Genomic DNA, 23,135 nt, shown 5'->3' on the forward strand with positions numbered 1-23,135 from the left:
AAAAAGCATCCCTGGTTCCAGGAAAGCCTCTTCCCCAGCCTTTTTCCCATCGCAGCACAGTGCAGAACATGATGTGGTGGCCTGGCTCTCTTCCTTCTCCGTGCAACATCTTTGCAGTGCTCTGGGTAGGATGGAGTGAAATATATGTACTAAAAATAGCTGGGGGTTTTTGAAAGTAAAACTTGATTGCCTTCTGTTTTATTGCTGGTGTCAGTTCCTGAAGGCCCGTCAGCTTTGGGATTGGGAAGATGGGACTTTCATGATGAGGCTTCTTCAAAGAACATAGGAAACAAAATATCTGGAGTTTTTATACCTTGTGTGCTTTGCCCTTGAACATCACTGGGCAGAAAGTAGACAAAGAAAGTCTCCATACTGGCATATTATTTTTTCTCAAAGCTTATCAGTAAAGTCATCTAACTTTATTACAACTAATTGCAAAATTGAAATTGAAAAATATTAGTTGCAGTGTTTGTAACACACTGAAATTTGTCTTTTACAGCAAAGTCAGTCTCTGACAGACAAACCAATAAAAGCTGTGAGTTTTTACCTGCCCTCAGTAAATATTATTTGCTTATCTTTGGGACGGGTTGTTTCTGCAGGTTACTTTGATTGGATGACTGAGGATAAAAAACATGCAGCCTTTTAAATATAAGCTGCCTGAATAGATGCTAAATAAAAATAATTTAGAGAATGAAGGGTAGTTTGAGAATAAATAATACCTTTAAGTCTGTTCCTCTGTTTTCTGAATGTTTGAGTGATTTCCAAGAGTAAAAACCAAAGTTTCAATATGCAATATAAACACAGATAAAGAATCTCAAATTAGTAGCAGATTTCACAGTAAAAGCACTAACAGATAATGCCCAAGTAGCTGCAGGGCACCTGTGATCTTTAGGAGAGCAGAGCTCTGTAATGGAATAATCTGGCTGAGCAGTTGCCCTAGGTTACAGTAAAGAGGGGTGTTCCCTGTTTTAATCCTGCAGGAAAAAAATGTTTTGAAAGGTTGATATTAAATAATTGCATGGACTTTAATGGCAAGTTTGTGCCACTAACCTCATGGTGTGTTCCAAATAATGCACCCATAGGGAAAGGATGGAGGGCTGGAGCTCCTGAGCTCTGGAGACAGTCTGAGAGAGTTGGGAGTGCTCAGTCTGGAGAAGAGAAGGCTCCAGGAAGACCTTAAAGTTCCTTCCAGTGCCTAAAGGGGCTCCAAGAGAGCTGAAAAGGTATGTTGGACAAGGGCTGGAGGCACAAGACAAGGGGGAATGGCTTCCCACTGCCAGAGGGCAGGCCTAGGTGGCATATTGGGAATAAATTGTCCCCTGGGAGGGTGGTGAGGCCCTGGCACAGGGTGCCCAGAGAAGCTCTGGCTGCCCCTGGATCCCTGGAGGTGTCCAAGGGCAGGCTGAATAGGGCTGGGAGAAACCTTGACTTGTTAAAAATGTCCCTGCCCATGGCAGGGGATTGGAACGAGATGATCTTGAAGTTCCCTCTCAATCCAAACCCTTCTGTGATCTATGATTATAATGCTCAGGAACAAGTGTGAGAGTGGTATGCAAAGAAAGGGTCATGTTCTCAGCACTCATTTCCTGTAGTACAGACTCCCAGGATGCCCTATTGGGGCTGATGATAACAGCTCTGCATTTATAAGAAACAGTGGTTTAAAAAACCATAAAAGTATCAACCATTGCATTTTGTGCTGATTTCTGTGATTTTGATCTGCAGCTGTCTGAAAAACAAGAACCAGCACACAGAAACTGAGTGCTAAACCTGGTATTTTCAATCTTCTTATTGCTCCAGCTTTGCCCACTTTGACCTGCATTTTGGTATTATTTTGAATAACTCTGCACATTTTTTCACAATACCCATGGTCACATAAAGATTTGCCTTTTGACATTTGAGGCTGTACTTGAGTCACACGGACTCCTTATCCCCACTATTCTCAGAGGTGAAACCTCTGCACCAAGCTCTGTAAGCAGAAAGATATTTTTTTAGGATCATAGACTCATTTAGGCTGGAAAAGACCTCTAAAATCATTTTAATCCTTGCAGCAGATCTACTATCAATGCTGGATCAGACTGCTGCAGACTGGCTCCATCCCGAGCCAATGGTGTCTCCAAGGGTTCCCATGGGACAGTTGGATCAAATCCATCTCTTTGCATTCAGTACCTCCACCTTGAGGTTGATGGGTTTCTGGTTTAGGGTTCCCCACACCCAAATTTTGATGGTAACATTCGCTCTTGCTGTGTCCAGGCACAACAGCCTGTAGCAGAACTGGTGAATCTAACTTTTTCTACCAAGGCAACCAAGAGCTCCAATGAGGGCAACCAGGTGTGCTAACCCCAGAGGTTAAACTGGCACAAACACCTCAAAATCCCTCCAAAATTTCATTGTTATGGGATCTGCCTCTTATCAGCCAGTCTGGATTTCTAATTCATCTCCTGTAAACCAGTTTTGCTGGTCTGGTTTCCTTGCTTGTGACAGCAGGTGCTTTTGCTTCTGTTTCTCAAGAATGAAACAACCTCTCCTTAGACCCATAGCTGGGCTGTGGGTACTGCTGCCCAGCACTTCCCCAACCTCATCAGCTGCCTTCTCTGCCCCAGAAAATATCCCTCACTGAGAGCTGAGTCCTGGCAGTCAGCCCCTGGTGGGAAGGTTGTGTTCTAGGGAAGTGCCTTCATTGTCCAAGAGCTGGCTGAGGTGAGATCTGAGCTGGCTACATGCAGGTTTCTGCTTTTCCCTGATAGGTTCCTGTCTGGTTTAGTTTGAAGAAAATCTTGGCTCATCACTGAAGCATTTGCCTATTCTTACGGCTGATTTTCTCATCCTGTTCCAAGTCACCCCTGCAAACCCATCCACCCTTCATGTTCCCATTCATCTCTCTCCTGCTTGGGAAATGAGATGCTGCCCGTGTACAACACTTTCAGAAACACATCAGTGCAGAATCCCACCAAACAAAGGAAATTCTGAGTTTGCTTACCACATTTTGTGACTCACCACATCTGGTTGACCGAGTGCTAGAAACACCCATCTAAAATTTCCTCAGATGCTTGTTATGGACAGAAGTGTATTTTTACCATAATCTTGTTCTCTGGATCTTTCTGTGTGAAAAGGAGCATAAAATTGGGCATCCATAGCATCCAGATTCAGGATTTTCTCACACATCCCATTGGCAATGGTCATGTCCCATGAAATGCTATCTGCAGCAGAAAACTAAGCCACAAATGAAGCATCACAGGTCCCCTCTGAGGTCACCTGTTTGAGATGGAAGAGGAGTGTTGCAGACTAAGGCTGGATCACAAGGGGAGCCCAGAGAAGCCCTAAGGCCCAGAGAAGGACTTCTGACTTGCTTCATTGCATCCGTGAGCTGGCTCTTAGTCCAGCAGGAGGTCTTACTCAGAGCAAGTCACCTGCACAAAAAACTTTTGACTTCACTTCTCAAGAACCAAATTTGCATCTAGTCAGTGGCCAGTTTAGCATGAGCTCATTTTCAAACCAGGTGATCTTGTTGTGCTATATGCTCTTTTGGGCTTGAGTAAGGCTTAAAACACACAGCTAACCCTGCCAAGAAGTAAGAAAAATAATCTCTATTCCTTATCCTCTGCTGTGTTCTTCAGTCACATAAAACATCTTGGTTTCAGAATACTCAGATTGAATTCCATGAAGTGCATCCTTCCCTCCTTCCTTGCAATGCTGATTATTTGTTGTGCTCTCAAGAAAACATCTTTCCAGACAGGTTACAAAACTCCCCTGAAATTCCTGCTGGATTGACACATCAAGCATATGAAAATGAATGAGGAGAGGCTGTTTACTTTGAAGGTTTGTCCAGAAGGAAAGGGCTTTGGAAATGGATGGTTTTGTATTTTTTTTGTTATGCTTTGGCTAAATAATGTGATACAGACATCATGGATTTAGAGATGGCAACATAAAGTGGGACTCAGCTCATGTAATTTTGGAGGTGTAAGTCAGAGCTTGGCCTTCTGTGAATCCTCATGGTCATCAGAGAGGAAGAAACACTTTTAGAGTGTAATTCCCTTCATCTTCCAGATGCAAGCTGTGCCCTGGAAACGTGGATATTCCTCTTGTATTGACTCTAAAGGGAGTGCTGAGAACCAGCCCTTAAACAGGGTGAATTCTGCTTAGCCAAAACCAGAGCTCCTGGGACTACAAGTAATTTAGCTGGGGTGAGCAAGGAGTGAGTTCCTACAGCTGTTTGTTTGTGTTAGACTATCCTCAAGGGTTAGTTTCTTGTGAACTCATTAAAATGAGGACATGTTCTTAATTAGGCCAGGATTTGAGTCTGCCACCTCCTACAACACAAAATTCTCACATCTTTTCTGGCTGGAGGCAGTGAGCTCTGAGTGACACCTTCAGAGGTGAAGGGAAAATCAGCATTGCCCACTGCACACAGCTGGGCCCCCCTTCCCTGCCACATCCAGGGGATGCCAAGCCCAGCAGAGACGACCAAAGGCACTGAGCACAAGGGCTGCTCTTCCTCATGAGCAACAAGGCTCTTCCTCTGAAGCCTGGTCTAACATAATTTCCTCTTGCAATCAACAACCCTTGTCCAATCAACAACCTCATTTCCACGTGGAGTCAGCCAGCAGTCAAACTGGAAATCATGTTGACGTAACTGCTAATTACCCTCAGCATAACTAATGTGCCGTAGCAAAGCTTGTATTTATTTAAGTGTGGGGATGGCTAGCAGAGGAATCTAACTGGTGCAGACACTGTTGAAAAAGATCAGTCTCTCCTTAGGGAAAGAGATGAGTGGCTGGGGTCTCATCTAGTTGCTGTCTTTTCCCCAGAAGAGTCTGACCCAGGATTCTGGAAGTGTGTCCTCCTCCTGTCTCTCTGAGGTATGTGGTGTGTTTTTTATGACTTTGGGCTATAGAAAGACTTAAAAGTACAGCTCTCAGGACCAGAGAATTTGGCCTGTGTTACCATAATTTTCCAGGCAATATCTGAGTGTGGCAGGCCAGGGTGGGGTGGAATGGGAGAAGCTGGGAGATATATCTACCATAGGATCAAAGAAATGCTGTTTGGCACCATCAGCCGCAGGACTCTAATTCACCTGTGTTTTCATGAGGCTGAGCCTTGAGTCACCTCTACAATTCATCATTTGTCATTTCCCAACAACCTGTTCCAGTGCTGTAGTAGATGCCTAGAGGCAATTTTTATCCTGCTGTGCAACCTCCCAAACCAGTCTGTGGGTGCTGCCCTTTGTTACAGCGCCTGACACTGCCACAAAGAGCTCAGCTTTGGTGTTCTTGACCTTTTGAGTAGCTGTAGGCGACTGTTGGGCTGCCCTTCAGCCTCCCTTTGGCCAGACTCAACACGTCTGAATGCCTTCCACAAGGTGTGAATCCCTTCCTGAAGGTGTGTGCTCCATGCCTCAGACCACCTTGGTAGCATAACTGAGAGCAACTTCAAAGCAGCCAAATCTCAACAGCATTTGGGAGTCCACGTACATGGTGAAATCCTAATACACAAACATCTTCCAGGAAGAAAAATCAAAGGAGGCTTTATAAGCAGGTTGTATTAAATAAAGGTATTTCATCCTCCTAAGAATGTATCTGTATGAAACCACAGCATGGATTAATTTCTATACATACCAAAATGTGATTGAAATTGAAGTGCAGTTATGACTGCTGCTATAGCTTATGAGGAAGTGTGTTGTTATCACTGCATGGTGGAAATAAAATTCCCCAAATTCAGAATTCGGACTCCAGAGTTCCATTAATATGCTGGGACTTCCATTTTACCTGAGAAACAACTGCAGAATGTGAGAGAACAGAAGGGAAGGGTAACCCAAGTTCTTGTTAATAGATCCCTTGGGGTGGATTAGAATGAAACAATACTGAATGACCAGTGTTTTTAAGAATCTATGTGTGTAGAAGGGTTTATTTTAGAACAATTTGGTTGCAATGGAAAGGAGGTATGTAGTAGTTTTAGTTAGTATTGTCTTTATTAATATCCATACTATAAATCCTTATTTTGTATATATCTATATATATCTGTGTGTATATATATCTCCATTTTTTATTTTTTAAATATATGTATCTGTATATATCCATTAAAATATCACTCAAAGAAATATATAAGGGAAAAAAGAAAGAAAGGATAAGAGTAGAAAGACCTCACCTCCCATGGATCCAGGGACAAGATTTTATTGTTGCTATTTTGATGTCTGTTTGTTGAAATGATGGTCATAATCTTCATCCATTGGGTGTGGGGGGAAAAGCCCCCAAACAAAAAGTCCAGCGAGTTAAAATATGCTCAGGCTGTGTGGGAATGCCCAGCTACCTGGCAGGGGGGAGCTTTCAGTTCTGTGGTGGAAGGCCTCAGGAATGAGTCTGGAGACACTTCAGGGGGTCTTTGATGGTTTATCACCTCTTCTCAGCTGCCTCTCACATCAGGGAAGTTGAGGCTGTTTTAGCCCATCAGAAGGGATGAAAACCCTCAGGTGTGAATGTGACCTTCTCTAGGGGTGAGGGGTGGGAGTTCTACACTGAGCCAGTTGTAAGGGAGGACAATTGCCATGATAAAAACACCATCCTACCTCCTCAGGGTCTGCTTCTTGTCATCCTTCTCCCTTATCTGGCTGAAAACCTGGCTTGTAGCTTCATTACCTCTGTTTTAATGCAGTTCAGAGGTTTTTCCACTTGGGGATCTGAAAGTGAAAATAATAAACCGATTTTTGGTCTCCAAAGCCAAAAGAAACTGAAAGAGTGAGTGTAACCACAGGGAGCCTGACAGCTCTCAGCTGTGAGTGATAGTAGCAGGGTGGTGCTTGATTGGTGGCAAGGAGGTGACCCTTCTGTCACCTCAGTGTTTCCTGCTCTGCATGCACAGGGACAGTAGCAGCTGGTCTGGTGGAGTTAATGTAACCAAAGATACCCAAATCCCACACCAACTTTTTCAGCTGAACTGTAGAGTATTAAAAAATCTGTTGACCCTTGTGAGGAAAAAAATGCATTGAATAAATTTATCTCCAAAATTCAAGGATAGCCATGAGCCAGCATTTGGAGTGTTGCATAGAAAGGCTTGAGGAATAAAAAAAAAATTGTTTAAAATGGATAATGTACATCTGCTGTCCTGGGGTGGCGGGGGGGATTCAGTAACACAGTCAATCTTTTATATCCTTACCTTTTCCTTGCACTTTTTTCCATACAATTGATACTTTTCATATGGCTCTGGACAAGGGGTTTATTTTTCACACAGAGAATGTTCCTTGAGGGAGAGCTGCACAGCAGAGATGCTTTAGGGTCACTTTGGGACATGGGGGAAGAACAGAAGAAGCAGCTGTTGCCTTTTTTGTGAACCTCTAATCTTTGGTCTGATTGGGTCAGTGTTTTACCCATCACTTGAAGCTCACTCTGCTTTGTACACCTGGCAAAGGTGAACATGGGAATGCCCCATCCCTGGAAGTGTTCAAGGCCAGGATGGACTGGACTTTGAGCAGCCTGGTCCAGTGGAAGGTGTCAAAACACGGGGTTTGGAAATGGATGATCCCTAAGGTCCCACCCAATCCAAACCATTCCATGATTCTTTCTGTGATTCTGTGAACATACTTGGCATGTAAGGTGAGACATGCATGTATCACCATCCTGGCTGATGTAAAGAGTGTGCTGGCCTTGAGGTTTCTACACTCCCTCTCTGTCCTCACTCACAGATCTTGCCTGTGGCCATGGCATCTTTGCTGCCCTTGAAGGAGAACAGTCCAGAACAGGACAAATCTCCTCAATTCACCTGTCCAAGCAACATTCCTGTTTCTTGCATTTTGTTTTCTCATGTGCATTTGGCATCTGCTGCTGTGATTTACTTTGCTCTGGAGACCTGCAGCCCTTCCTGTACTGAGTATCTCTTCAGCTATTCACTTCCTTTATCCACAGGGACTGAAAACTCAGGAGAAGGCTTTGATGACATCTCGTTCTTTTCAGTAGAATCACAGCATCATTTAGGTTGAAAAAAATGTCCAAATCATTAAGTCACAGCTTTGATCAATCACCACCTTGTCACCCAGACCATGGCACTGAGTGCCACATCCAGTCATTAAAGTAGAAATAGCACTGCCCTCTGGTTAAAAACCCCCTTTTTCCACTACTGCAGTCATAACAGCTGTTTCTATTTCCCTGCATTTGCTCAGCTACTTCCCAGCTTGCCCTGCTTTTACCATGAAGTTGGACTGCTACATTTAGCATCTGATAGAAAGAAAATTGAAGGAGAAATCAGGAGAACATCCACTGGGAGAAGCCAGATCTGGACTTCAAAACAATTTCCTTAAAAAGTGCTGTAAATCCTGTTTGTTTTTTGTTTTTTGTTTTTTGGTTTTGTTTTTTTTCTTCACCATGATATGGAAAACTCACCAAAAGTACTTCATGTGGGAATCTCTGATCTCACAACTGTAAGAAGATTGGAGGATCCAACAGAATTTTTTACAAGTAGAAGAAATGGAGGCTTTTCTTACGGAACAGACCACAGGGCAGTTGGATCACTGGGCAGAAGGGCTCACTGAACATCTCTCATCCAGAAAGTGCACACCTCAGAGCAACATGTAGGCAGTGCCTCCACTAACTGAAAGGCAGAGAAGATCCAGTAAATAGGCACTGGAGCAGAGATTTTTATGAAAAAAACAGTGAAATGCAAAACCATGAGCTCACAGACCTCAGACATTGTTTGAGAGATTCATTACTTCATAACCTCATCTGGTTATAACAACCAACACGTTATTACTGTATTCCTGGAGTTTTGGAAGTGGAGGAAAATGAATCTAGTTTAGTTGTCAGTGAATGAGCAGTGGGAATAGACTGCTCCTCTGCCAGCTCTGTCCCACATGCAGAGACCATTATCAGCTCTCCAAGCTGAGTTTGTCTCTGCATTTGCCTTCCAGGGGAGCAAGAGCCCTTCCCTGAAATCCTCCCACCATGCTGGGGCTGCTGCTGCTGCAGGTGTTGGCCAGCTGCCTCTGGCTGGGACACAGCGAGGTGGTGAAGTCATTTGCAAGTTGTCCTCAGTTCTTCTATGCAGGGATTCCTCCAAATATTGTCCTGAATCCAAAGAAGCCAGCCTGGATCTGTCAGCACTTCAGGAACTCGTATCACTATGCCACCCTGTATGACAGAGACAGGAGAATTCCAGTGTACTCTGCTTACAAATACCAGCCTGGACCGGGCAAAAGACCTCAAACATGGCTGGCTGAGCCTCAGGTGAGTGTCTCTCTTGCAGCACATCACCCTCCGGTCATTATAAGACGAACTGCAGCATTCAACCCAACTTTTCTATTTCCTCCCACTTCCCTACACACATTCAAGTGAACACACCGGACAGGATTCTTCTAATTGAACTTCAATCTCCTGCACACCATGGTTCCTCTGATGCATCTGAGACATCAGCAGGAGCATGAGATGAATCACATCCCAAGGGTGCCCAGCTTTCTGCCTTCACCTGACAGGAACAGCAAATCAGATTCCTTTGCATGACATGACAAAGTCAAATGCTTCCCCTCCCTGGGCCCTGCTGTGCTGGGTGAGCAAGTGATGGGAAAAGGCATCCAGGAGAGGCTAAACTTGAGGCACCAACAGTCCTGCTGGCATCTGATCCCCCCTTGGCCCTGAGCTGTTCTGCATCCCTGGCAGAGCTTCTCTGCTCCCAGTGAAGAGTCAAACAGCCTTTGTGAGTGGTGGGAGTGAAGTGAGGAGAAACTCAGAAGGGGGTGACATGGTCCAGGGACAAAGCCTCAGGGGAAAAGGCACTGGAGATGAGAAGGTCAGGTTAACTGTGGAGGGATTTATGCAGTGACATTTCAGGCAGTGAAAGGTGAGGAGCATCAGTGTTGGTCCAGTCAGAAGGGTGTGATCTGCATCCATGGGCAGTGACCCCTGAGCACCTTTGGCTCAGGCTTGGTCCAGAAGGATCCAGCAGACAGACAGAACTCCACAAGCTCCAGAGCCCTCACCAATGTCCTTCAGACAAACTTCAGTAGAACAGGACAGGCCAATTTAAGAACCGAATAACAACAAATTCAGGACCTTTTTATGAGCAGAGCAGGAGGAGAGTTTTTGGTGAAACTGTGCAAGATCATATTGTCCAGTTCCAGAAGAAGGCTAAATAAGCTTCCCTAAAGATGAACAACAAGGTGTTGAAGTTATGAAAAATAACCATTTGCACTTCTTACTCACATGATCATGAGCAATTTATCGATCTTGCACCACTGCAGCCTCCACATTAGGGAGGGATAAAAACTTCTGTCTTTTTGTAGAGTCATAGAATCATAGAGTGGTTTGTGTTGGAAGCAACCTTAAACATCATCTCAATGCAAACCCCCTGCATGGGACAGGCCACTTGCCATTAGACCAGCATCCTCCAAACCCATCACTGGCCTTATGTTCCTAGACCTTGGACATAGGATACCTGAAATATCTTTGATTTTGGTGATGTTCTCCAAAGGCATTTTTTGAGTATTTAGTTATCACAGGAGTCTTTTGGGATTACAGGCTCCTCTCAGAAGCTGATGTTTTTTTAAATTTCATATCAATGATGCTGCAGAAAATGCTCCCTTGCCAGATCATCTCTGAGACACATTCTCAGCACTGCTGTAACAGATTCCATTCACACTGAAATATTTCTGCTTACTGAGCAAAAACATCAATCCTTGAACAAACTGCAGCCCTCCCAGGGAAACCTCAGCTCCAGGACTGATTTCCTGACACATCTCCCTCTGTATGGGGTTACAGGAGGCAACCTCTGGTGTTCCAGATCTGGGGTACACCTGCAACAACCACACATAAAATCACAGAATCATTGAATGACAGAATCACAGTGTAGTGTGAGGGGATCCAGGGAGAGCCCTGGGCAGATTTGGGCTGTGGAGACAGGAGGAAAGGAAAGCAGATTTGGCAGGGAAGTTGCCTCACCAAAATCAACTTTCAATCCTCGGAGTGGAAAATGCTCCATATCTTGTGCATCCATCCATGCTCCCTGCACAGGCTGCAGGCTGGATCACAAAGGTCACAAGTCAAACTGAGAGCAGTCACATTCTGAGCTGCTTGCTCTTTAATGCTCTTGCATTCATGCAGGAAGGACATGTGTATGATTTCTCTCAGATTCTTCCATTTTCCTGCACTGAGATGACAATAAATGGAATTTTGACCATCAGAGATTTCTGCTCCAGGAAAATCTGTTTCATTACATGCATCCTCAGTACTGACACCTTTTGCTCTTCTTACCCTGTCCAGCTAATCAACCCAACATATTCCAAGGATATGGATACAGAGACATCCATCAGTAATCGATACAAGATCACTCCACAGCAAATTGGCCAGAGTCAGGCTATCACCCAAGACTACAAAAACCTCCAGGGTTTGGACCGTGGTCACTTGAGCCCCAGTGGTCACCGAAGTGGCAACAACAGCAAGATGGCTACCTTCACCCTCACCAACATAGTGCCCCAGAACAGCACACTCAACAAGGGCCAGTGGAAAGACTACGAGAACCAAACGATGGCTCAGAGAACCCAGGGCTGTACAACAACCTATGTGATCAGGGGTGCTGTGCCTGGGAACACCTACATCTCCAATAACAGGGTTAATGTACCCAGCCACATCTGGTCAGCTGCCTGCTGCCAGACCAACACCACCATGAGGACTTGGGCGGTCATTGCTGAAAACAGCAGGAACCAGGTCCAGAACCTCACACGGGCACAACTGGAGGCCACGCTGACCCAGCTCTATGGGAGGGGACAGGTTTCTCTGTTCCACAGTGCCTGTCCCCGCTAACAAACCTCATATCCTGGGTGGAAAAGGCTCATGAGCTTTTCCCACATGTCACAGAATCACAGAATGCTTTGTGTTTTATGGCACTTCAAAGATCATCTTGTTCCATCCCTTTCCCTGTGCAGTGACACCTTCCACTACAACAGGTTGCTCCAAGCCCCATCCAACCTGGCCTTGAACACTTCCAGGAATGGGACAGCCACAGCTTGTCTGCTCACCCTGTGACAGAGCCTCACCACCCCCTCAGTATAGAATTTCTCCCTAATATGTCATGTAACCCTGCCATTTGTCAGTGTGAAACAATTCCCTCTTGTCCTGTCACTCCATGCCCTTATTCAAAATCCCTCTCCAGATCTCTTGGTGAACTTCTAAGTAGTGAAAGAAGATCCAGCTTCTCCCCATAGCCTTTTCTTGTTAACACCCTCAGCTGTCTCAGCCTGTCTCCAGAGGAGAGATGTTCCAGACCTTGAAAGATCTTTGTGGCCTCCACTGGACTCCACTCCAATATGTTTTTTGTCCTTCTCATGTTGGGCACCAGAGCTGGACACAGCACTCCAGGTGCAAGGACAAGATTCTGGACAACCTGCTCCAGATGATCCTCCTTGACCAAGGGAATGGACTAGAAGATTTTGAATCATCCCTCCCACACTCAACAATTCAGTGATTATGTGATCCTGAGACATGCTCTTGTTTGCTTGCTTTTGAAACTGCACCTTGAGAGCAGCAGCTGTGGTATCAGACAGCCAGGATGAGGCATTAGGTATAAAGGAAGCTTTGAGCAGCCAAAGATAAATTTCTATGATGCACTGCTTGGATACCTTACTTCCCTGCCCTGCTTCTGAAGCTTTTTCTGCAAAATTATAGGCAACTGATCTGGGGAAATGTGTTCAATGTATTCAATGTAATAATCAAAAGATCATCACAGGACAGATCATTTAGTTCCTGAGTAGTTCACAATAAAAGTGATTTGCTGCAGTGCTGGTTTGCAGGGTCATCTCATGTGTAAACAACAAGTTCATTCTTGCTGAAATTTCTACTACCAATAATGTCACAGTTCCCAGGACATCAGTGCAATTTCAGGCTGAAAGACATCTGCAGACACCTCTGCTGTACCTCAGGGGCTGCCTCTGACTCACTCACCCACCTCTGCACACTGGCTGGGGCTTGACACCACACTCATCCTCATCCCTGCTCATCCCATGCCCACTGCTTCCACTTTCCAGGCTCTGGAACTATGGGTGATTGACCAACCCCAGGAATCTCACCTCCATAACCTCCTTGGGCTGTCCTGGGGACCTTTACCCCTGGCAGTACCCAGAAATGCCCTGTCCTCCACAGCAAGCTTGTGAAATACTTGGGAAGCCATAAAGAAGAAGGAATTGGTTTCACAGAATTACTGAATGACAGAATTCAAGGTTGGAATAGACCTCCAAGGTCATCCTGTCACACCATCCTCTCAGCACTACCACTGTAAACCTTAAACCACCAACCAATATCACCCAGTGCCAAATCCAAATGCCTGAAACACCTCCAGGGATGGTGCCTCCAGCAAATTCTTCCATTGTCTGACAACATGGCCGTTAAAAGTGTTTTTTCTAACATCTAATAGGAATTTTCCCTGTCTCATCTTAAAGCCTTTTCCTCTAGTCCTCTCACTACTGGCATGGAAGAAGAGACCAATTTCAACCTCATTACAACCTCCTTTCAGGCAATTGTAGAGTGCCCTATGCCTGCTCTTCTCGAGACTAAAATCTAATCCTAACATCTAATCTAGCTCTGCCTTCTGTCAGTTTAAAGCTGCTCCCTGTTGTCCTGTCACTCCAAACCCTTCTCAAAAGTTCCTCTCCTTTTGAACCACTCTCAGGTACTGAAGGGGCTCTAAGGTCTTCCAGAGCCTTCTCAGCAGAAGGCTTTGCATGAATAAGAGCTCTTACAAAGCCTTTGAAATCAGGCAAGGGAAAATACGCAGCCTGACCCTACTAATTGTGTTCTGACAGGCTGCAGAAGAGCAGACTGTGAACATCTGGGTGTACTCAGAGACAGGCCGGTCAGTCTAATGCCACAAGAGATGTTCTGTCAGGAACAGGAACACATGTAGGTCCCCATTCATGGGGAATGAGGAAATGAAGACATAAGTCACCAGACCCAATTATTTTCTCCTGACACGTGATGATGCAAGAACCTGGCAGAAATCCTGAGGAAATTGCAAATAGCAAATGTCACCCCACTTCAGGGTGGTCGTGAACAAATCTCCTTGAATAACAACAGAAAACCTTTCTTTTCAGTGAAATTCCCTGTTTATGACAACGGGCAGATTTCTGACCAGGTATATATTGCACTGGGACTCCTGAGGGATCAGCCAAGGGTTTCTTCAGGGAGAAGAAGAAAGGAACTCTTTAGCTGCCTGTTCTGAGACTGCTTCAAGGTAAGCTCTTGCTCCTTTCTCCCCATTTACTACAATATTTCAGGACTTTCCTGAGCTTTGGAATAAATATATATATAGGCAAAGCCTAGGAGTTGCTGAGTTCCAACATCTCTTCTCCAAGGAGCAAGGAGAGTTTATGCATGCACTGAATATTGCAGCTCTTTGACTTTTTCTGTAAAGGACGTCAAGGACAGAAGGAATGATTTGGGAAAGAATTTCAAGCCAAGCCACCTGGAAAATTAACATCAAACTGTTCAATAAGAAGGAGGGGTGAGTTTATTGAGCACCAAAACTCCACCCATGACCTTGCAAGAGGCCTCTGGACAAACACAGGTGGCCGAACTCCTGGGCAAACTCCCTCTAAACTGTGGGAAATCTAACAACTCTGCCCACTTGGTGATTATATAGAAACAGCCAGTCTGAGACTGCAGCAGAGGCATTTGAGACTCCTCTGCCACTTTGGGGCTGTGAACAGAATCCTATGCTGCTCCTTCTCACGGTAGGCTGGTTTCTATATATCTGATATTAAGTTAGACAGTAAGTTAGTTAAATATATTTTAAGCTTGTGGAGGAGGTCATACAAAAGGACTTTTCAGGAACTTCTCTACTTGATTTGGGGCAGTTATGGGCATGTTCTGCAGAGTACTGTAAAAAGTCACCACTTCTTGTTCCTGTTCCTAGTTTCCAGCTTATTGGTCACAGGGTTGCTAAAGAGTTCTTAGTTTCCAGCTTACTGATCCAGGGTTGCTAAAGAGGAAAAGGACCAGATGTCTTGCATCAGAGCCAAGGTATATGTAGCTGAATACCCCAATGTCAGCTGAGAGGCAGGAGCCCAGGTGGATCATTTGGGGTTCAGTATTGGGTCTGAGTGGCAGAGCTGAGTGTCTGTGTGAGCCTGGATGGGGCAGAGACTTGTAGGAAGTGCAGCATTGCTGTTCTTTGCCTGCCCAATGCCCCATGAGATTAAAGCCCAGCTCAGCATGGCAGGGGGCTGAGCAGAGCCCGTGCCCAGCTGCAGGTGTCTGCTGTGGGAAGGTGCTGAGGGCAGGAGGGAGTGAGAATGGCCTGAAACTGAGCCAGGGAAGATTTAAGCTGGATATCAGGAAGAGGTTTTTCACACAGAGGGTGGTTGAGCCCTGAAACAGGCTGCCCTGGGAAGTGGTCACATCACCACACCTGTCTGAGTACAAAATGTGTTTGTACAATACTGTCAGGCACATGGTGAGTTTTCTGGGTCTGTCCTGGGCAGGTCCAGAAGTTGGACCCGATGGTCCTGATGAGTCCATTCCAACTCAGCATCTTCTGTCATTCTATGAGATCATGTTTGGAAGTAGGGGCCTCCCGGCCCTGTTTTGTTGAAGGATTTTTTCTCCAGTGCCAGTGCAAAAGCTGAGCTCTGAGCTCAACTGAAATAGGCTGGAAAAGGTGACCTTGTCCCAGTGCCATACCTCAGTTCCATGATAATTTTGCCATGAGAGCTGTTTAGGCATTGGGTGGGTTTGGAACACCCCTCAGACAGACTATGCCCCCACCATTGCCTCCTCTGGGCACCTAAAACCTATTTTACATTTCATTTTCTCAGGTGAAAAAGGGAGATTTGCTCAAAGCTTCAGTGTGTGTTCGGTCTGTTACTGCCACAGGAAAGCCAAAACCCTTCCGAGTCTGTTGGTGTCCTGTGGTAGGGACCCTTCACCAAGCAGTTCTCTGTGTTGGAGGGTTTGACTGACATGTTCAGGGTCACACACCAACCAGAGAAAGTCCTCCTGGGTCTCCACACCTTTACCCACTGCCAGAAGCTGTCAGCGCCCCTGAAGGACTCACTTTAACTGTTTACAGAATAACACTATTAATAAAACTGTGACAGGTTAAGGTTTGAGGCTTGCCAGTGAAAGTATCTGACTGCAAAGAGATATTCAAAGTGAGATATTAATTCAGAACAATATACTAAGAACCTTTAATCTTCAGCAAAAGCTGGCTTGAGATAATCATTCAGCATGCATAAAGTAGGATTCTTACCCAACAAGCATCTCTAAGGGAGAGAAGGCAGGTTCAGTCCATCAATTGACCCCAGAAGTTACAATGTAGTCTTCCATCACTTCTTTCCATTTTTAATTCACTTTTACACTATTTCTGTACATTTAGGTGGTGTTTGCATGTAGTTATACATCTTCCTCAGTGAGGGCTTCTCAAGCCCTGGGGGTGGATATCTCAGTAAAGTACCTGCAGTAACCTTGGGATGGGGATGTGCGTCAGTCCAAGGAGAGGAATTTTGCCCTGGTTGCTGATTCAGCAGCAGGACATCTTCATTTGTGTCCCATGGTTTTCAGTTGTCACGCAGATTATCAGATAGAAAATGCCACTGAGGTGTCTCCTCTGTAAGGGTTTTGAGAGAGCCTGGCCGTGGCATCTCCACTCCACTCCCCCTGCTGTTTAGACCCACCTTAGATTTAGTCCTCCTTGTGTGTGGGAGGCCAGGTATGCTGACTGTGTTTCATACAGGCAGGAGCAACTGTATTTTCTCCTGTAACCTGTTTACCACTATCCTTTTATCCCCAGTAATCTCCCTGCACAACCCTATAGCATTGATGATTTTTCCATATCCAGGAGGACAGAAGTTACCCCCACCTTGGTCTCTCACAGTCCCCTTCTCTGCATTTGCCTTCCAGAGTAGCAAGAGCCCTTCACTGAAATCCTCCCACCATGCTGGGGCTGCTGCTGCTGCAGGTGTTGGCCAGCTGCCTCTGGCTGGGACACAGCGAGGTGGTGAACTCCTTTGAAACTTCATGTCCTCAGTTTTTTTTCCGGGAGATCCCCCCAAATGAAGCCCTGGAGCCGCAGAAGCCAGCCTGGATCTGCCAGCGCTACAAGAACCAGTATTACTTTGCCACCCTGTACGACAGGAAGATGCGTATTCCTGTCTACTCTGCTTACATCTACCAGCCTGGACCGGGCAAAAGACCTAAAACATGGCTGGTTGAGCCTCAGGTGAGTGTCCCTCTTACAGCACATGACTCTCCAGTCATTAAAAGCAGTATTAAAATAACCATTTCTATTTTGTCCCAACCCACTACACGCATGCAAATGGACCCACTGGACAGGATTATCCCCGTTTTACTTCAAACAGCTTCATCATATGATTCCTCTGATGCATCTCAGACATCAGCAGGAGCATAAGATGAATCACATCCCAAAGGTGCCCATCTCTCTGTCTTCACCTGACAGGAACAGCAAATCAGATTCCTTTGCATGACATGACAAAGGCAAATGCTTCCCCTCCCTGGGCCCTGCTGTGCTGGGTGACCAAGTGATGGGGAAAAGGCATCCAGGAGAGGCTAAACTTGAGGCACCAACAGTCCTGCTGGCATCTGATCCCCACTTGGCCCTGAGCTGTTCTGCATCCCTGGCAGAGCTTCTCTGCTCCCAGTGAAGAGTCAAACAGCCTTTGTGAAAGGAGTGAGGAGAAACTCAGAAGAGGGTTGAGATGGCCCAGGGACAAAGCCTCAGGGGAAAAGGCACTGGAGATGAGAGGGTCAGGTTAACTGTGCAGGGATTTCTGCAGTGACATTTCAGGCAGTGAAAGGTGAGGAGCATCAGTGTTGGTCCAGTCAGAAGGGTGTGATCTCCATTCATGGTCAGTGACCCCTGAGTGCCTTTGGCTCAGGCTTGGTCCACATGGATCCAGCAGACAGACAGAACTCCAAAACCAACAGAGCTCTCCCAGATGTCTTTCAGTCAAACTTCAGAACTTTAGGAAAACAGGCCACGGAAATAATGGGCACAAAAAGAGGAAGTTCATGTCATTGCAAAGGACAGAGGGGCAGGATTGATTTAGGTGAAAAGAAATCACAGAAGAAACCCATATGCAGTGTTCCAAAGGAAAACAAAAAATAATGCACTGAATGTGAAATGAATTTCTGAAACAAAAAAATATTTGCAGTTTGATTGCACTTTGAGTTCCTCATAGGAACTCAAGCAACTAATCTGGTATTGTACCACACCAGGAACAGACAAAAACACAGATCTCGACACTCAGAGACTTCTGCTCTAGAGAAGTCTGTTCAATTATCCTCATCCCCAGTAATAACACCTTTTTCTCCTTATTTCCTGTCAAGCTGATTGGCCCAGCTTATCCCAAAACTATGGAAAAAGAGTGGACACTCTTAAATCATTACAATGTCACCTTAGAGAAACTCAGCCAGAGCCAGGCTATCCTTCATGACTACAAGAACCTGACGGGTCTGAACCGGGGCCATTTGAACCCCAATGGCCACCACGATGACTACAGCAGCAGGACGGCTACCTTCACCCTCACCAACATCGTGCCCCAGGATGAGAAACTCAACGGTGGCGCCTGGAACAACTACGAGCAGCAAACGATGATCAGGAGGACCCAGGGCTGTAAAACCACCTATGTCATCGTGGGTGCTGTGCCTGGGAACAACTACATCGCCAAGGGGAGGGTTAATAAACCCAGCCACCTCTGGTCAGCTGCCTGCTGCGTGGTAGACAATAACTACATAAAGGCCTGGGCGGTCATCGCTGAGAACGACAAGAACGAGGTTGAGCTCCTCACACTGGGAGAGCTGGAGGACACGTTAACTGAGCTCTATGGGAGGGGACAGGTTTCCCTGTTTGACAGTGACTGTCCTCGAGAATAAGCCTCACATCCTGGGTGGAACAGGCTCAGGAGCTTTTGCCACATGTCATAGAATCACAGAATGGTCTGGGTTTGAAGGAATTTCAAAGACCATCCGTGTAGTCTCAGCTCCTGAGCCATGGACAGGGACATCTTCCACTATCCTTGGTGGCTTCAAGCCCCATCCTGTGGTAGTGAGTTTCTTTGTTATGAAATTGTGGTGTTATAAGTTCAAAATAGTTTCCTCCCGTTGTCCCCCATACATATTGGTTTGTCCCTGAGATAGGTCCATCCATTCCCCTGTCCATCTACCTAAAGAGCTACCCCTTGTTCCAGAGTCTTCCCTGCCACTCAGGGAGACCTTGCCCTCCTCCCTTGTCCATCACAGAAACCCCACCTTTGTTTCCAGAACCTTCTGCATGCATCCTGGATCCCTCAAACACCTATTGGTCTCCTTGGCCTGCTCTCCTCCCCTGTTGTCTCCCATTGGATGTCATGATGTGTGCGCTGCCTTCTGCCCCTCCCCGGGTGTCTCACTATTGGTCCAAGTTTGTATCCTCCCTATGTTCCCTCCCCTGTACTTAAGATGCTGTTACCGTGTTGAAACGCTGTTATTTGTCTCTGGACTCTTTCAGATTAAATGCTCTTGAGAACATATACAAGTGATCCCTCTCTTTTCCTTTATTTTGGATGCCTCAACTCGGGATTCTAACAGCAGCTGCACAGAGCAGCTTTGCTGCCTCTGAGAGCTAGGCAGCCCTGCTTTACTGCCACCCAGACCGGCCCGGGGGGGGACAAAGAGCAGCCACTCTTGGCACAGGCCAGGAGCTTGGGTTAGCTGTTGTCAGCCCTAAGGGGTCAGCCCGTGTCACTGTCCAACCTGGCTTTGAGCACTTCCAGGGATGGAGCAGCCACAACTTCTCTGGACAACCTATGCCAGGGCCTCACCACCCTCACAGTAAAGAATTTCTTTTTAACATCTAATCTAACCCCACCTGCATTCAGTTTAAAGCCATTCCCTCTTGTTCTGTCACTCCACACCCTTGTCCAAAATCCTTCTCTCTTCTAAAACCATTTAGACACTGGAAGAGGTCCAAATTCTCCCAAGAGCCTTTTCTCCAGGCTCCGTCACCCTCAGCTCTCTCATTCTCTCTCCAGAGCAGATGGGCTCCAGCTCTTGGAGCATCTTTGTGGCCTCCTCTGGACTCCACTCCAACAGCTTTGTCTCCTTTTTTCTGTTGTGGATCCCAGAACGGGAGGAAGAACTGCAGTTGAGGTCTCACCAGAACAGAATAGAGGGGGACAAATGGACTGTAGAAGGGAACAAGACAACTCAAGGCTCCCAAAGACCTTTGATTCGTTTCCAGGAAGGTCTGAGAGAGCAGACTTCACATGATATCTATGTTCCATTAGGAAGTGAGAAACCTGTCATCAGATCAGGAAAATTTATATATAAAAGGATACCCAGTGCCACCTGCTTATAGAGTAGTTTAGGGACTGACATAACAATTTCCATGCCAAGTGTGTAATTTACTAATAAACCTTGTGGAATTTTACATATCTTCTGATTTTTTTAATTCCTTTTTACCATGAACATTTAGGGATCTTGGGGTGTTGGGGGGTGTTCCCTTTGCCTTGAAAGTGGTTTTGTGGGCAGAATGGGAGCTTCAGGCAAAGATCAATAGAGAAACCTTCCTGTTGAGTCATAAGCTGCAGGAAGGACCCCCTGGCTTGGTAAACTCCTTCTCAGGGAGCTGTCTGGGTTCAGTTGGATCCAATCTTAGCCCCACATTTTGTCAGTTATTATCCAGAGGATTATATAAATGTAATTGAAACTTTATTCAACTTGTCCCATGGGTTTTGAAGATTGCCAACCATACACATTTACATAATTATATATGATTTAAGATTAGAATGATAAGGCAAAAATATGTTAATCAGAATTACTTAGTACACAGTATGGAAGCTGTAACTACTAGTATAATATTGTCCACTGTGAAGAGGTATTGAAGCAAATATATTAAAGCAGTTATATAAAAACCAGCAAAAACAATTAAATAGAGATCACCCATAACAATGACCATGATCAAATCTCATTGGCTCAGCTTTGAGAAGCGACCTTGAGAGACATCTCCACGCCAGGGAGGAATCTCCACACACACACTCTCCAGGAACGTGTGTGCCTGGTGTGCAAGTGCTAAAGAGAGCAAAAGCCAGGTTCTACTTCACATCAAGAGCGATGTTCAGACACTTCCTGGGAAGCAGGGCACAACTGCTCTAAAAGGCCAGAATTAAAAACTCACACACAGTCCTCCTTCCTCCTCTCTCCCTTGGCTTATATATCTAAGCTGAAATCATCTGGAATGAAATATCCCTTTGGCTAATTTCGGTCAGCTGTCCTGGTTGTGTCCCCTCCCAGGATCTTGCCCACTACCATCCCCTGTGATGGGGAAAGGAATATCAGAGGGACAGTGCTGCTTTGCAGTGGCCAAAACACTGGTCTCTTATCAACACCCGTCCAGCTACCAGCACAGCACTGTAAGGGCTGTGACCTTTACCTCGGTCAGTCCCAACAAAGGCATTCACAATAAAGTTTACTTGCTGCAGTGCTGGATTGCAGGTTTATCTTATATGTAAATCACAAGTTGCTTCCCATTGAAATTTCCACCAGCAGTAAAGTAACAGTGCCCATCCTCACAGAATGTTGGGTGTCCAAACACAACCAGAGGATGCCATAACACCCGCACAAGTGTCATCATCACACTCCACATACTTCTCCAACAAATGAGGATGAACAAAGTGGGCCAGGGTGCCAGGAGCTCTTACAAGATATCCCCACAGACCCAGTAACAAGACTCCCAACTTTAATGTCACCACTCTTGATCATTTGGCCGTGGGGGCCTTTGTATTTAACAGTTCAACAGGTTCAGTAAATTAAAGATTACGTGGGATTGCCCCACTTTTCCCCTGGGAGGGGTTTTACACTGGTCATACAGCACTGTGGAGTTGGGGGGCACTTTGGGAGTCTTTGATCCTTTACGGCCCCTTCTAATGATGTGACCACTGATGGGCCCTGCTTTGTTCTGTCAGCTGGGCCTCATAAGGAAGGAGGAATTTGCTCCACCTCCACCAGATCTGCTTCTTCTTGGCCTTTTCCCTCATTCTGGATAAACCCCACTTTGTTTAAGACATCAGTCACAGGTTAACAGAGGCAAAAGGAACCACAGGACCCAACCAGTTTGTTTGAACAAACTTTGGTCTAACCCACTTCTTCTGGATATTTCTGGTTGTAACAACAAACTCATCATTCTATTATTCCTGGGCTTTTGGAAACAGAAAGAATTAAGTCCTGTTTAGTTTTGAGTGAATGAATGGTCATTGAATGGCAGAACATTCTGGGGTGGAAAGGTTCTTAATGACCAGCTACTTTCATGCTCTCCCATGGACAGGGACACCTTTCACTATCCCCGGTTTCTCCAAGCCTTGTGCAACCCGGCCATGGACACTTCCAGGGATGGGGCAGTCTCAGCTTCTGTGAGCAACCTGTGCTGGGGCTTCACCACCCCCACAGTAACAAATATCTGCCTAATATCCACTCTAAACCTACACTGCTTTCAAGCCCTTTCACCTTGTCTCAAGCTGCTTCAAGGGAAATAGAGGTCGGATACTAGGAAAAAGTTTTTCACTGAAAAAGTGATGAAGTTCTGGAATCATCTGCCTGGGGAGGTGGTGGAGTCACCATCCCTGCAAGTGTTTTAAAAAAAGACAGGATACAGCACTCGGTGTCATGGTTCAGTTAAGAAGTTGGGGCATGGGTTGGACTCAATCATTTTGAGGGTCTCTTCCAAACAAGTCATTCTGGGAATTCTGGGAATTCTGTCCTAAAGATGTGGTTTAACCCCAGCCAGCAGCCACACCCCACGCAGCCACTCCCTCACTTCCCGACCATCCGGACCTGAGAGTGAACTGGAAGGGGAAAAGCTGGAAAACTTGTGATGCAGACAGAGCCAGTCTAACAGGGAAAACAAAAACTTTGCTCACAAGCAAAGCTGATCAAAGAATCCTTTCATCATTTCACATGGATAGAAATGTGTTCAGCCACCTCCAGGAGAGGAGGGCCCCATCCCACCTAACAGCTGCCTCCGAAGACAAAACCCACCACTCCAAATAACACCTCCTTTCTTCTCCTTCCCCTCCCTTTATATCCTCAGCTGGATGTCTCATGGTCTGCAATATCACTCTGGTCAGTTGGGCTCACCTCTCCAGGCTGTGTCTCCTCCCAAGTACCCCCAGCCTCCTTGCC

General features: G+C 45.9%; 2 protein-coding genes and 1 long non-coding RNA gene across 9 annotated transcripts in view; 2 read left to right on the forward strand and 1 right to left on the reverse strand.

Moving 5' to 3' along the window:
- Nucleotides 1-20,360, forward strand: LOC135301523 (endonuclease domain-containing 1 protein-like). 5 transcript variants are annotated; one of them, XM_064421687.1, is made up of 5 exons: nucleotides 1-125; nucleotides 4,806-4,856; nucleotides 14,057-14,196; nucleotides 16,863-17,181; nucleotides 18,309-20,360. In XM_064421687.1, exons 4-5 carry the CDS (start codon nucleotides 16,897-16,899, stop codon nucleotides 18,852-18,854), a joined length of 831 nt encoding a protein of 276 aa, XP_064277757.1. In that variant the 5' UTR covers nucleotides 1-125; nucleotides 4,806-4,856; nucleotides 14,057-14,196; nucleotides 16,863-16,896; the 3' UTR covers nucleotides 18,855-20,360. The 5 variants fall into 5 exon arrangements, with proteins under 5 accessions (XP_064277757.1, XP_064277758.1, XP_064277755.1 ...); XM_064421688.1 differs by lacking the exon at nucleotides 1-125 and adding an exon at nucleotides 1,116-1,223; XM_064421685.1 differs by lacking the exons at nucleotides 1-125; nucleotides 4,806-4,856 and having other exon boundaries at nucleotides 13,768-14,196.
- LOC135301527 (uncharacterized) overlaps nucleotides 4,391-23,135 on the reverse strand; it is a 54,547-nt gene continuing 35,802 nt past the window's right edge. Inside the window, exons 1-3 of one of the 3 annotated variants that reach the window (XR_010363276.1) lie at nucleotides 6,560-6,574; nucleotides 6,142-6,427; nucleotides 4,391-5,494 (exon numbers count right to left, since the gene is read on the reverse strand). This is a non-coding gene — a long non-coding RNA (uncharacterized LOC135301527). Of the gene's footprint in view, nucleotides 5,495-6,141; nucleotides 6,955-23,135 lie in introns of those variants that run through there. The other 2 variants (XR_010363275.1, XR_010363274.1) reach the window with 2 other exon arrangements.
- LOC135301525 (endonuclease domain-containing 1 protein-like) lies at nucleotides 8,915-12,490 on the forward strand. The gene is made up of 2 exons (XM_064421695.1): nucleotides 8,915-9,206; nucleotides 11,235-12,490. The coding sequence occupies exons 1-2, from the start codon at nucleotides 8,925-8,927 to the stop codon at nucleotides 11,772-11,774; spliced, it is 822 nt and encodes a 273-aa protein (XP_064277765.1). The 5' UTR covers nucleotides 8,915-8,924; the 3' UTR covers nucleotides 11,775-12,490.

This window comes from Passer domesticus, chromosome 5 (genome assembly GCF_036417665.1).
Source record: "Passer domesticus isolate bPasDom1 chromosome 5, bPasDom1.hap1, whole genome shotgun sequence".
NCBI classification, from domain to species: domain Eukaryota; kingdom Metazoa; phylum Chordata; class Aves; order Passeriformes; family Passeridae; genus Passer; species Passer domesticus.

Coding starts and splice junctions, on each gene's coding strand:
- LOC135301525 (XM_064421695.1), top strand. CDS start 8,925: ATGCTGGGGCTGCTGCTGCTGCAGGTGTTGGCCAGCTGCCTCTGGCTG. Junction 9,207..11,234: donor CATGGCTGGCTGAGCCTCAG/GTGAGTGTCTCT, acceptor TACCCTGTCCAG/CTAATCAACCCAACATATTC.
- LOC135301523 (XM_064421687.1), top strand. CDS start 16,897: ATGCTGGGGCTGCTGCTGCTGCAGGTGTTGGCCAGCTGCCTCTGGCTG. Junction 17,182..18,308: donor CATGGCTGGTTGAGCCTCAG/GTGAGTGTCCCT, acceptor TTTCCTGTCAAG/CTGATTGGCCCAGCTTATCC.